Below are 14,117 nucleotides of genomic sequence, written 5' to 3' on the forward strand. Positions count from 1 at the left end.
CATTTTCAACAAATATAAAGAATTTCTCAGTTTCTCCAATGGAATTAACCTTCAAGAAGATATTTTCTCATTTTGAATGACCATGCAAAGCAGATACATTTCCATGAATGCTTATTTAACAAACAAATGCATTTGAACAAAACAAGACACTTAATTTGCAAGCGAGTTCCTTTACAATAAATCTTTTAAAAACCTTTTCTCAATCTTCATAAAAGTCTTTATACTTTCACATGGACACAGAAAATAGTGTATGATATAGAAATGTTTGATTTGTCTAAAAATAATACCAGTGATTTTTTTAAGTGTTTGCGGATTTCTTTAAATGGTATTAGGATTATTCATGTTTTTTTCAAACAATACATCGATTTTTGAGTAAACTGTATTATACTGTATAATTCTGGATTACCGTAGCCAAATGTTGAGGTTTAGTTTAACCTCAAGATAAACAAACACTGCCAGTGTACATTCCACAGTTTTACCACATATTACCATACGCATAGGTGAGTTATGAGCTGGTTGCAGCAGAGGCCAGTGTAACGGAAAACATGACCACAAGACTTCAAGAATATCTGATAGTTTTACAAGATTAAAACTCTGAGGAATATCTTAATTTTCTAGGCTTGTGATTCTTTAAAAGCTCAGTTTAACGTGAATTGTTCTGCTAACATTTGAGACTTTTTCTGATGGAATCTTGATTCAGCCTGAATCATATTTCAGATTACGAAACCAACAGCATGCCATCAGTTTGCCTGAAGTCTGGGGGTATGCATAAGAATAGATATAATGTGGTTGTTTTTTTAAATCCTACATTATAAATCTCTTTATCGGATGGTGGGATTTAACATGCATAGCAAAACAGCATATTTTTTTCTAGAGGCATACTTCTAAAGGAACTGCATATTTTATCAAATGAAAATGATTGTCCTAAATCAGTCAGAAATTACAGTCTAACCAATCACAGCCGGACAGGGCATGCAGGTCACAAGATGTATTTGTTAGCCAAATCTCAATGGAAAGTCTGAAGGTATAACTATGTGTGCTAACTTATCCAGGTGGCCTGTGGAAGAAAGGAACGAAGAATGCAAATGAGCGCGAGAGTTTTGTAAATTTGCTTTTGCCACCCCCACTGCATTCATCAGCTTTCTCTAATTCACCAGCCAATTTCACTTTGGAAACAGGTTCTTTACAGGGAACACTGGTTATGACATAGGATTTATTTTCAATCTTGTTGATCCTCTCTTCAAAATGCGGGTTCAAAGGTGAGTATTTCTTGCCTGTCCATGTATTCTTTTCATGTAGCCTATATAATAAGGTAAAGCACTTCAACAAGATTATTTCGGTTTTTTATTTAAAAATATTACGTAAGTTAAGTCTTGTTTTTATTACTCAGCCAATGTTTGCAGGTCTGGTGAACCCACAACATTGTTCATTTTTTAAGTCAATACAGCCATAAAAAATATGTATAAATACTTTACAGGGGTTTAATTGATCCCAATTACAAGCAACATAGTGTCGCTGTCCTTCTGAAACCTCAGATGTCCAAATTCGCTGTCTTTCAGGAAATGACAACACAACATTTAATCATTTAAAAAGTACAAAGTTAGCAGGCACTTGTAATACTTTTTATTGCTTTGATATTTGCAAAACCAAGTAAAAAGATAAAGGGTGACTAATAAGTGATAATAAAAAAAATGTAATCATGAAATATGGAGATACAAGTTTTCAGAAGAACAGCAGCGAAAGACAGCATATATGGGTAATATTTGTCATTTACCATCTGAAATCACATTTATGAAAAAGATGCTATTTGTTTTTGTCCAAAACAACAACAAAAAATATATATATATGAAATATATAATCTTGAGTAAATAAAAATTAGACATTAGTTAAATTAGAAATAAATTAGAAGAAATATAAATTAAAGTTTAGAAAACAATTAATAGCATCCACACAAAGGTTGACATGTTTATTTAATAGCCTGTTTATTTGTAAACTTACTTTATATTTAATCAAACCGTTTATAATTAAACAGTTATTTATTATGAGAATTTGCTTTTGTTTATTACAATCATCATGTCATCCTTATTATCATCATGTCAGTCAAATTTGGCTGTTTTAGATGTGGACCTGTAACCTATTTGTTCATCACACAAATGTACTTTTATTTTGTTTATTGTTTACCGTTTGCTACTGTGTGAGCACTTTTCTATCCAACGACTGTTTTATTAGACGATATGATATGCAGGTGATTTGAATGGCAGCGTTTAAAATAGGAGGGAGCTTTGTTTTATCTGTAAGGCTTCATGTCAGGAGCTCAGATAAGGATTTGATAAGGTTTGATGAGGTAATGTGCCCTCAGGACCTATTTTCTCAAAAGATCAGAGAACAAAGTATTTGTAATAATAGCTACTTAAGTGGAACATTTTTTACAAGTGTATATATACAGTAGCGTTTTACAAGCCGTTTTAACAAGATGTAGGGAACAATTTCGTTGCTAACAAAATCAATTTATTTCTGTTTTAGGGTCAAGAAACTGTCTGATGCAAGCATGCTTTTTTTTGCCGCACTTTTCATTTTAAGCCAGGTAAAGTCATACCTCATAAGAACGATAACTTATGTTTTGTCTAGATTTACAAATAGCTTTTATCTGTATTTAAAATGTATATGTGAAATAATTGTCTGACTGCTGGTGTGCATACATTTTTAATTTACAATACAAAACAATAATCTGTATTCAGTATTGTTTCCAACAAGCCACAAATTTATACAAGACCATTTATTTGTTACTTTATTCTTTTTTTTTGTGCCCCAACAGACTTCAAATGTCGGTAAGTTTATATATTGTCTTTTTATAATAAATCAAGCTTGTTAATGAAGATCACCATTTCACATTTTCAATACCCACAGTATGTTAATAAGCATACATTTCTTTATATCGTGACGTGAACAAAGTAAAATAAATGCAGAATAGATCACACTCAAATTACACAGACAGCAAATTTACAATTTAACAACTGGACATTTAAAGATAACAAAAAAGTGAATATACTAAACTGCATGCCACATAACAGACATTATGGTCATTTTTTAAAGGGTCCACAGATGTCACCTATTGGGCAGAGGTCATGATCGAGGGGAACAAAACCTTAAATGTTGCAAGTCTTCTACCGGACATGCAAGGACCTCTGGACACAACAGGGGTGACGATCACAAATGCGGAAATAGCAGCAGGTAAATAAAATCCACCATTATGAGGAAAATAGGTTATTATAAACTTCAACGTGTCTTCCAGGTTAAGTCAATATAAAATATTCAGTATAAATAGCAATGACAGCCCAGAAGTTAGATTGCCATTATAAGATATAAAAACATTTTTAACACGACATCAAAGAACTCATTATGATAACATCTGTTGTTGCAGAATGTGAGATAATTGGCCGAAATACAACATGCTGGTGTGGAGTAAACTATGTTTGGAGCAACTTCGTATGTGACACTGTAAATAAATGCTGCAACGTGGAGAAATGTGTGGCAAATGTGTCAGACTTCACTCCTCTGTGCCTGCCCAAAGTGAATGGTAAGTAAACCTTTCCTATTTTACTGTGAGTGTTTTTTTATGACAAAACGTTGCTAATTTTTTGACTGCTATGTCTTTGTAGTTAGTCTCTTTGGCACAGTGACTGGAAGCGCTACTGTTTTGCCCATTACGGTACGGGGGGGGGTCTCCTTCTGATTGATTATTACACAGATAACCAAATTCTGAATTACATTTATTTATTAAATAAAAACTGCTTTTTCAGATTGACCCCTCTTTTCGTGTGCTAAACGCCTTCAACTCATTGGTTACAACTGGCAGCATGTGAGGAGGACTTTCTGGTTTTATTAAGTTTTGCCATTATTATGTTACATCAGAGTCAGTCAGTTAATGTTATATTAATAAGATTTTGTTTCTTTATTTAAGAAGAGCATGTGAAATGATCTAACCCAAAACCATTTCTGTATTTTCAGTCTCACTGGCTTAAATACATACCAGCACAACTTCACAGTGTCTCTCAGTTCTGTGTTTTCCACTGCAAAAGTACAAAGCATAATAGCAGCGCTGTTAACCGACCCAACCTTTTACACTTTAACTGTCAGGTCACTAGGTAAACACTGCATCCACGCTAATATAAATATTAATTTGTCATGTCATTGTCACAATATCATGTTTTGTCATTGACAGGAATGGTTCACATTGAGGCACCTTCAGGAAAACTGTGTTATAATTCAAGACAGCAACTGAACTGTACCTGCATGGAACGTATGGACACATGTGTGTGGCAGATGACCAGAGGTGATGAATTTCCCCTGACCCTGGGACCAGGAAGTGAAGTCACGCTCGCAGATCTTTGCACAGAGCAGTCAACGGTCACACTTTTGAAAACAAATGGATTTTGGTCAGGTAAGAGTAGGAAAATCATAACAGGCATCAAATGATGCCTTAGTTTAGTTGAAGTGTAATTTTAATGAATCAATTCTCATTTGGTATTCCAGGAACATACGGTTGTCTTTTCATCTCTGGCAACATTGCCCACACGGCCCTGGCCCCCATTGAAATCGCACTGTTGCCTGAGGTTATCAATGTGACAGCCACCCCTCCATCAGCTGATTGCAGTGCTGGAGCATCGACCATGGTTAGCATTTCCTGTACGATCGAGAACAGCACCGAAACCTATTCTGCTCGACTAAAAGTTGGACTTCAAGAGAATTCTGCACCAACTAAAGAAGGTACGAATGATCAACATCATCAAATAATATCTCAGAGCAAACAAGTAATATACTGTAAATGAATTAAGTTACGCAACATTTTTACCGTAATAATTCATCTTTGACTTGACTCAAAGATGACCTTTGTTAATGTGATTAGTTACAATTTCATGCATGTGGCAGATACTTGCAGTACATTCAGGTATTATATTAATATTATTTCTTAGTGTTTCCTGAAAAACAACCTATGACGTAGCAATCCAGCTAAAGGAAGTACGCCTGTAGTTACTCTTCTAGGGGCAGCTATGTTAAGTTGGGGAAAAAATTGGCTTACAAAAGCAAAGTCTGCGACAAGATCTGTAGGTGGCATCGTTTGTTAGCAGATGCCAAAAGTATTCATAATTTTTTGTGTAATCAAGTGGCATCCAGTTGTACATTTTTTGTGTACCTCTGTGTTCTCTGGACATTTCTTACATTGTGTTTTGGGTTGCATATTGCACCTAACCGTAACCTACATCCCAAGCTCCCATATATCAGGAGGTGAAAATGTCTAAACCCTTGTTTTACAGAGCTCAATGGCATCATCAAGTACACCGCAGAGTTCTCTGTCGACTGTATGGTAGCGACCAAACCACGTTCATATGATGGTTCATGCACGTTGGAGAACACCATGTCTCAGCAGCGGAATCGCACCATAAAAATACCAGTGATATACCGTAAGTATTACAAAACTGAACAGTTCCTACGAAATCTCTTTCCAAGTGACAGGATTTCACATTTTACTTTTTTCATTTTCAGCCGGTGACGCATTTTGTGCAGAGGAAGTGATTGAAAACAGAATGTGGCCAAAAACAAAGGACAACGAGACGGCAGTTCTGGATTGCACTTTATCAGGGAGACAGGGCACGTTCAAACGCAAGTGCACTGGAAGTAAATGGGGGGAAGAAATCTCCATGTGTGTCAAGGCAATCTTGAACATAGTGTCCTTGCAAGCAGCGGTATGCAAATCTAGAAGAATCTAGAAGACTGACTTAATGTGGAAATGTTCAATCTAACGTTGATATTTTTATCTCCCTCCAGGATTTCGAGAAAGGACTTGGTGCGACACAAGAGATCGCCTCGCTGATCTTCGAGAGTTTGAGAAATAACACATCTGAAGAGAGCGATAACACTTTCGGTGACGTCAAAGCCACCGTTTCGGTTTTCCAAACTATGAAAAGTGCATCGGCGAACATACGACTGGGCGAGAACCTTCTGCCAGTATGTATTTCATATTCTTTTAAATCTACAGTGGGACTCAACCGAGCAGTGTTTATTTAGTTGTTTTGAATTGCAAATCGTTCTAACCTATTTGTAAAAAAAAATGTGTTCTCTTCTTCTCAAGAATTTCATCGAATCAGCCAGCAGCATGTTGAACGCCACCTGGGACATAGGAGATGAAGAGGAGACCGGTGCATTGGCCACGCAATACCTGTCGTCTGTCGAGGGTCTCGTGCAGAGCATCAGGATAAACAACAGCGATGGTTACAATTCCAGCAAGATTCAGCTTCAGATCTGCCGAGCGGGCTCGTCTTGCAACAAGACGGTTTTCAATGTGGATGTCGGCCTGAATGCGACCGCAGATATGGTGAAGACCGTAGGATTGCAGAGCTTGGCCAACCGCCTCCCAAAAGATGGCTACGAAGGCGCTATATTCCCCAGCATAGTCGTGTCCACCCAAGTGGAGAACATGAGTTCGTCGACGGCAAACATCAAACTGGCTTTCCAAAATGATGAGACCGGTACCGGTGCGATGCATTGCGTGTTCTGGAACTTCACCGAGCAGAGATGGTCGTCGGACGGCTGCGAGTACGTCAAAGGTCCCGGAGGTATGGGCACCTGCGAATGCAACCATCTCACCTCCTTCTCCATGCTCATGTCCAAGCACACAGTCAGCATGCCTTTTCTCGATCAGCTCACTTACATCGGACTGGGAGTTTCCATCTGCTCTTTAATCGCCTACATCATCATCGAGGTCTTGGTCTGGAAAGCCGTGGTCAAATCCAGCCTCTCTCACTTCCGCCACACGGCTCTGATCAACATCTCTCTGTGTCTGCTCCTGGCCGACTGCAGCTTCCTGGCGTCCTCTTTCCCGTCCATTTTAAACGACACCTTGTGTCTCGTGCTGGTGATAGCCAAGCACTACTTCTTCCTGGCCATGTTCTTCTGGATGCTGTGTCTCAGTGTCATGTTGGTCTATCAGCTCATTTTCGTGTTCAGCCACATTGGGAAAAAGGTGTACATGATCATCGGATTCACCATTGGCTACATCTGTCCCACCATAACTGTGGCGGTCACGTACGTGTACTACGACCAAGCCACTGATGTGCCCTACTACAGCACCAAGACCTGCTGGCTTACCTACCAGTCGGCGATGGTGGGATCCATCCATGCGTTCCTCTTCCCGGTCGGGACCATTGTGTTGGTAAACTTGTTCTCCATGGGGATGGTCATCGCCACCGTCCTGAAGCCATCGGGGGCAGAAGCCAACAACAAGAAGGCAGACAAAGAGGCAGCGAAAGCCGTAATGAAAGTCATTATGTTCCTCACACCCGTGTTTGGTGGAACCTGGGTGCTGGGACTCTTTGTTTTCCTATTGGATGATTTCACACAGTTTACTACCATCTTCGTTCATTACGCCTTCACTATTGTGAACTCCCTTCAGGTATTCAGTCGCACAGATAAAAACACATCAAACATTTTAGTCAAACACGCACGTTTGATCATTTTTAATACCTTTTCTTGTAGGGTTTCTTTATCTTGCTGACAGGATGCTTCGCAGAAAAGAGGGTACGTTCCTATCGGTACTACTATTACATTGTGTGATTAGAACCACAGACCACTAATATACTGTATAATTTCTTTCGTTTTAGGTCCGAGATGAAATCTTGAGAATAGTTATGGGGGTAAGTAGAACACACTGATTTTTTTTCGTTCTTTTTAATAGCAACAGTTTTTTTAAGATAAATTGATGCAATTTCTTTTTATTCTTATGCTCAGAAATCAGCCAAAGACAGCGGAAAATAAACGATCAACACAAGTTAACGCACACAAGGTATACATGCGCACACGCCTTAATTATCTTGATATGTTTACAACCATTCCCTGCCAAATCGTAATCCTGCATATAATTTGTATTACAGAAGGAGCATGTTTAACAATAAAGGACATGGATAGACCTCTAATCCACTGCAGCAGCACCAAAAATAAAGGACCAAGATGTCAAAGTACTTTTTGTACTTTCCTAAAATCTGTGGCAGAAAGAATAGGCTGTTACTTAAATATTAGGAACAAAGAGTGAGAAACAGACAAAAAAATATCGCTATCCAAGTTCACTTATTTATGATAGACATTTGTACATTTTAAAAGAACAACGCAAGAGCTATTGTAAATATATCTGGCAATTATCTGTAGTTTTTCTGCCCTTGTTGCCTTTCATTTAAAGTAGTTTCTGACAAAGATGTTTTTGTCTCTGAAATGCAATGTAAAATTTGTGCTGTTCCGAACTCATATAAATGCAATCTGCCTTTGTGGTAATAACAGTGAGCTATATGACTAGTTTTACCTCTGCTTCGCAATTCAATTTCTATGTGCTGTTTAATATAAGTAACACTTCTCGCAAACAATATATTGTCAAATTGAACCAGATTTCATTTAACACGCCTAAGCCCTCTTTATAAATGTGGATATATTTTTCATATGACTAATAGGTAGATATATACAGTAGATATGTACTTTATAGATCCCATATGGGGAATTAGGGTGCATTAGTGGTCAGACATACATTACTGTACAGTACAGAGAGCGTACCAGATATATTACAATAAATACAGAAAACTAATCTTCATTGTAAGGCATACACATGATAGTTGTGACTGCAAAAAATTAATAAATTGTTTTGTTAAATTATTTATGTTCTCTTGTCCTGTTTCCTTGTTTTATATAAAAAGATGAGATATATAGGATACAACAGATTTGAGGCGGTACTACAAATTATCTATATGTGCAATCCCACAAGGCAACCAAAAACCGCGATTCATCAAAAAAAGGCGATTCATCAATAAAATACTCGGCTTGTTATAAAGTGGTTTTATTCAGTCGAATTTGATGAGGAGATATATATATGGAAAGTTCAAAATAATGATACAACTAACATAATGACCCATTGTGCTCCCATTCGTAGCATTATAAGGTTTGTTGCTGTCTGTAGATCACAGCAATGATGGCAACGGTAAGCACTACCATGCCTGCCACGCCACCGATCAGAACGCCCAGAATTCCTCCATCAACGTGCGGCCTCTCACAGGTATCCCCTGTGTACACAATAGCTTGTCCAGAGGTACACCTGCAGAGATATAATTGTCATCATCTGAGGCTATTTTAGACATGTAACTTCTTTGTTGAGCTGTTTGTGCAAACTTTGGTGCCATAACTAAATAACTACAGAAAAGATGCACTAACCTGCATGTTGCCTTCCCCTGGTTACTGACACATAGTCCTCCATTACGACAAGGGTTGGGCTGACATGGGTCACTGATGGCACGTGGCTTACGAACTTTTGGGCTCCCAAAGTTTTCTTCTGTAGTCTGGGTGGAAAGTGTGGGCTTGACTGGAACTTCTGATTTTATAAGATGCGTCAAATCTGGCAGCAGAATAAGACCAAAATGAATGTAATTTAAAGGGCAATTAAAACAATATCAAAACTCAATCCAAGACATTCTCCTCTGGTAAATCAAAATGATTTTGACCGTCAAAATTAGCTGTGATGATTAGGTTATCATTCTTGAGGAAGTCTCGTCTACGGAGATGATCATGGGAGATGAAAGTGCTCCATCCAAACTCTGGTCCTCTGAAGCAATTGCAGTTTACATCCCATTCTCCAACAGTAGAGGGTTTCCTCCACCATGTGCCATCATCTAGTGAATGCGTATGAGGAGGAAATGTTATAAACTTAAATTTATGCATTGTTAATTACTTTTAGAATTGTTAGCAACCAATGGTTCACTCCACCGCTCACCCCTCCATTTCCTAGCACTACGGCAGCGGACATAGAACTAAGATGTCGTCACGTTTTCACTTCTTTGCCGAAGGAAATAACCTATTTACGAAACGCGCTCTGTAGGACAGTTTGTCCGTTTAGGGCTACTGTAGAAACAACATGGTGAATTCCATACAAAGGGACCCGCCGCGTATGTAGATAGAAAAGGAGAGAAAGTAAAGAAAAGAAATATAAACGTACCAGTGGTGAAACTTCTGCTGTTAGACATTTGCAGCAATGCGTCTGGATTCTGATCCATAGTTGTGATTGTGACCTGCCGGTTCATTGCTGGCCATTCTAAAACTGCATCATTCTCACCACTGATGAGGTGAAAAGTGATCCCGACAAACTCCTTAGAAGACTGTAACCTTCCATTCGGATAAACGGTAATTCCATAAGAATAACCCTCAGAGTTATGAAAAGGATCACTCTTAATTCCATCACCATGTGGAGTAATATATAGCAGGTTGGTGAAGTTCTGGACCTTCCAGACAGCGTTTGGGCACGACGTCTCAGTCAGAGTAATATCATCGATGTAGATCCCGCCTGATGATTTGGTAGACCCTGCAATACCCTGGAAGAAGTATCTGAACTTTTCCTCAACATTCAGATTGACATTTGCAATCTTCCACGATTCATCATCATCCCCTGAAGAAATCAAAGATACTTTCAGTGATTGAATCAGATCATTTAAGTCAATGTTAAGATAATGGTTTGTCAAACAAGGAGGAACTGACCTCTGATAGTGTGAACTTTGCTGACTTTGCGAACAGAGCTGGTTCCATCGTCCATTCTAACCCAAATAGCGAGCTGGTCTTCAGGACCTCCACTCATCCTGTAGAAGAACTCAAGGCATTGTTGGTTCCTCTTGGGATAAAGAATTCGTGACTCTAACAGAGCACTGTGGCCCACCGGTTTGTTGGCAGTGTCAAACGTCATATAGTATCCTGCATCTATCAACAATTAATCACAATAGATGCCTTTGTTTTTGCAAAATACATTTTGTGTTCTATTCAACAGTGCATTTTTAAAAAGAATATTTAACTTCTTTACACCAATGTGGCATTAGAAGAACCCCAAATCTTCCCCATAATTTTACGGTATTTTTTGTATAAACTAACGTCTATAAACCTTTCAAATGAAAATTTTTATCCAACCTCTGCATTTTCCTCCAAGAGTGTGATCTTTAACATCTGCAGAACCTAAAGTCTGGACCCAGTCAGCATCGTCGTCTTCATACTGAATCATTCCACAGATGTTGATCTGTTCAAAGGCGCACTGGTCCAGAAGAGTGTGTGTTGCGGCTAAAAACAAAGTCAATTTAACAATACCGCAAATACAGATGTTAGCTATTTATATGACTTGAACAAAACCCTTTTTTGAGAATCTCGATGCTTACCGCAGTCATACATTCGGTTAAGTCTTTCCAGATCAAGGGTGCTGAAGTCTAAGCGCTGTCCGATCACATTATTGAAGGAAGGGATGGTGGTGGTTATGGTGGGAATGTCAGGCTCCTTGTTGAAAGACAAAGGTCTGTAGTGCATGATGGACTCGTAGTCATAGGGTGTGTTCAAATCTGTTATAAAATCATCCTCGTACTTATTGAAATTGTGCTCCTTTCCTGCAGGAGGTGTGTGGATGACAAACAGAATCACGTTTCAAGCAAAGTGACGCGCAATTTTTACACTATTTTGCATTAGCTGTGAATAATAAAAGTATATTTGTTACATTGAATTTATGCAAATAACCTGGAATTATTTGGTCCCACCAGATTTTAACATAGTCATCCCTGTCTGAACGTGACTGCTCGTGGTAGAAACCCAGTGCGTGGAGAAGCTCATGTTCTACAATGGCCTTGGTGTCACATCTTTCTCCTATGGAGACATTCTGGCCTGTTTTTAAGTCTCCCACAAATGACCAACATCTGCAATAATGATAATTCACATTTATTACACTTTTGCATGTACGAATACTTTGAAAAATGACATTCGTGACCCTGGACCACAAAAGCAGTCATAAGTAGCACGGGTATATTTGTAGCAATAGCCAATAATACATTGTTTGGGGTAAAAATGGTCGATTTTTATTTTATGCCAAAAATCATTTACTAAGTAAAGATCATGTTCCATGAAGATATTTCGTATGTTTCCTACCGTAAATATATCAAAACTTCATTTTTGTGAGTGGATGCAGCAAAATCGTGAACAAAAATGTCTGGAGACACACCTGCAAACGTCACTTGCTCTTGCCCGCTCTTTGAGAATTACCCACTCAAGTTTGGTATATATGTAAAGCTTTTTGGTTCATCTCTCCACAACATCATTACAGCGGTAAGCCAATAGACAGCATTAAAACAAACCTGTTTCTTCTTAGCAACGGCCTGTTACAGCGCCTCTGATGGACAACTTTAAAGGTGATTTTCCCAATATTTCGTTTTTTTTGCACCATCCGAGTCCAGAGTTTCAAATAGTTGTATCTCGACTGAATATTGTCCTATTCTAACAAACCTTACATCAATGGAATGCTTATTTTTTCAACTTTCAGATGTATAAATCTCAAATCTAAATTTCTTATGACTGTTTTTGTGGTCCAGGGTCACTTTTGTAGATTTTTACAAAACTGACCCGTCCAGCTTGGTGAATGAAATATAGGTACTTTCTCCTTCATAGGGCTTAAAGTCCACACAAGACTTGAGACGATACATTTCAAATGTTTGAAGGATAACTCCTTTGGCATTGAGATCTAAAGAGGACAACGATTATGACTAAATGTAGAATTTTGGAAATGAGTGTTGATTTTGCAGAAGATAAAATATTGTATCTCACCCAAACTATCTGTCAGGATGTATGGAATGGGGAAAATCCATCTTTTTGTTTCATCCAATATGGCATTCCTTCGTGGCTGCATATAAGAAATCATTTTCATAAAAAAATTAATCTGGTTGATTAAACATTCAAAATGAAAAATAACATTAAAAACTAATAAATACAAAAAATAAATTATTTAAAAGTTGACTTACATCTCCAACAATATCTCCCTCGAACAAATCTCTTTGAGATTCTGAAATGTGTTTAAAAAGATTTGTTTTTGTTGTTATTATTTTCTTTTCTTAATCAGCGTATAACATATAGGCCTACAATGAAGCATGTTTTTATGGTGTGTTTGCATAAATCACTAGCTTTACTAACTCAACTCTGTTTACACTGACCTAAATTTATTTCAAGAATGTCCTCCTGTAATTCACCCGCATCTGCATCCCCACCTACAGCAACATGTACCAAAATAAGACACTGTGTAAATACTAAAAGTATTAAAACAGTTCAATTGAACATAAATATGTAAACAATCTGAACATTATACCATATTCTGTTGGAAGTGTGTGTGCCTGCAATGCACATTTAACATTTAAGTTAATACATGTTCAAAGATTTGTATTTTGTATTGCTTTTAAAACTATCAAAATGAATTTTAAAAAGTTGAAATAAAATACCTTTAGCGTAAGAAGCACTGCGAGGGGAATGATTTTCCACAAAGAGCCCATGTTCACTTCACGAGAGGTGTTTAGCTCAATAAAGCCAGTGTTTGCGTTGTACTTTGATCTGATAACCAGAGACACTTGAATAGATCACGTGGACTGACAAGTTTGTATTCTGACGTTTCTTGACTGCAAGCATCAGCACTTCCACACTCTTTATCTTTTTACACAGAGATTTATGACGACCATATCAGGGGTCAAATCTGTCATAATGACACAAGTTACATCGTCACTAAAAGTGAAGAGCAAGGTGTTATCTGATAAAAATCAATAACTTTCATTCAAACATGTATGATGTATGAACGCACTGTAAGCTGCTTTGTATGTAATTCATTTTAGAATCTTAAATGCCTGTTGAAACATGTTTAATGTAGTCAAGTTAAGATTTTCAAACTTGGTTTTTGGTTGCCTTGTGGAAGTGCACATATAGATCCTTTGTAGTACCGCCTCAAATCTGAAGTCATACCAGTGATAAGCCTAAACAAACTCCCATTGAAATATGGAGCAATGGAGCAAAATGTTTCTCCTACATTTGGCGCAAAGAAATCAAATGTTTATATGTTTATGTTAATGCATGGAAGAACAGCTGTGATGGACAACAATAAGAAACAGGGCCATGTTAATAATGTTGATTTACTCTATAAGCTTCTGGGACCTTGAAGTTCACCAAAATGACTCAATTGTTCATGGATTTGGATTGGTTTTCCTCATATCACCAAGATATTACAGATAAGATTAAAGATATAATCATGTACTTTC

General features: G+C 37.7%; 2 protein-coding genes across 2 annotated transcripts; one reads left to right on the forward strand and one right to left on the reverse strand.

Annotated features, from left to right (window-relative positions):
* Positions 1-1,072: 1,072 nt before the first annotated feature.
* adgrf3b (adhesion G protein-coupled receptor F3b) lies at positions 1,073-8,694 on the forward strand. The gene is made up of 18 exons (XM_057352958.1): positions 1,073-1,259; positions 2,524-2,584; positions 2,816-2,828; positions 3,094-3,231; positions 3,422-3,577; positions 3,660-3,709; positions 3,801-3,859; positions 4,009-4,145; positions 4,223-4,441; positions 4,534-4,767; positions 5,316-5,462; positions 5,545-5,744; positions 5,827-6,006; positions 6,131-7,450; positions 7,534-7,575; positions 7,659-7,691; positions 7,786-7,840; positions 7,929-8,694. The coding sequence occupies exons 1-17, from the start codon at positions 1,246-1,248 to the stop codon at positions 7,810-7,812; spliced, it is 3,030 nt and encodes a 1,009-aa protein (XP_057208941.1). The 5' UTR covers positions 1,073-1,245; the 3' UTR covers positions 7,813-7,840; positions 7,929-8,694.
* A 276-nt stretch (positions 8,695-8,970) lies between these two features.
* mep1a.2 (meprin A, alpha (PABA peptide hydrolase), tandem duplicate 2) lies at positions 8,971-13,364 on the reverse strand. Its single transcript, XM_057353261.1, has 14 exons — positions 13,314-13,364; positions 13,184-13,208; positions 13,032-13,085; positions 12,843-12,883; positions 12,649-12,724; positions 12,448-12,565; positions 11,572-11,747; positions 11,223-11,444; positions 10,981-11,127; positions 10,561-10,776; positions 10,025-10,471; positions 9,534-9,701; positions 9,247-9,427; positions 8,971-9,130 (listed from the first exon to the last, which is right to left on the reverse strand). Exons 1-14 carry the CDS (start codon positions 13,362-13,364, stop codon positions 8,971-8,973), a joined length of 2,082 nt encoding a protein of 693 aa, XP_057209244.1.
* Between the last annotated feature and the right edge of the window lie 753 nt (positions 13,365-14,117).

The sequence above is a fragment of the Triplophysa rosa genome, linkage group LG15, assembly GCF_024868665.1.
Source record: "Triplophysa rosa linkage group LG15, Trosa_1v2, whole genome shotgun sequence".
Taxonomy (NCBI): Eukaryota; Metazoa; Chordata; class Actinopteri; order Cypriniformes; family Nemacheilidae; genus Triplophysa; species Triplophysa rosa.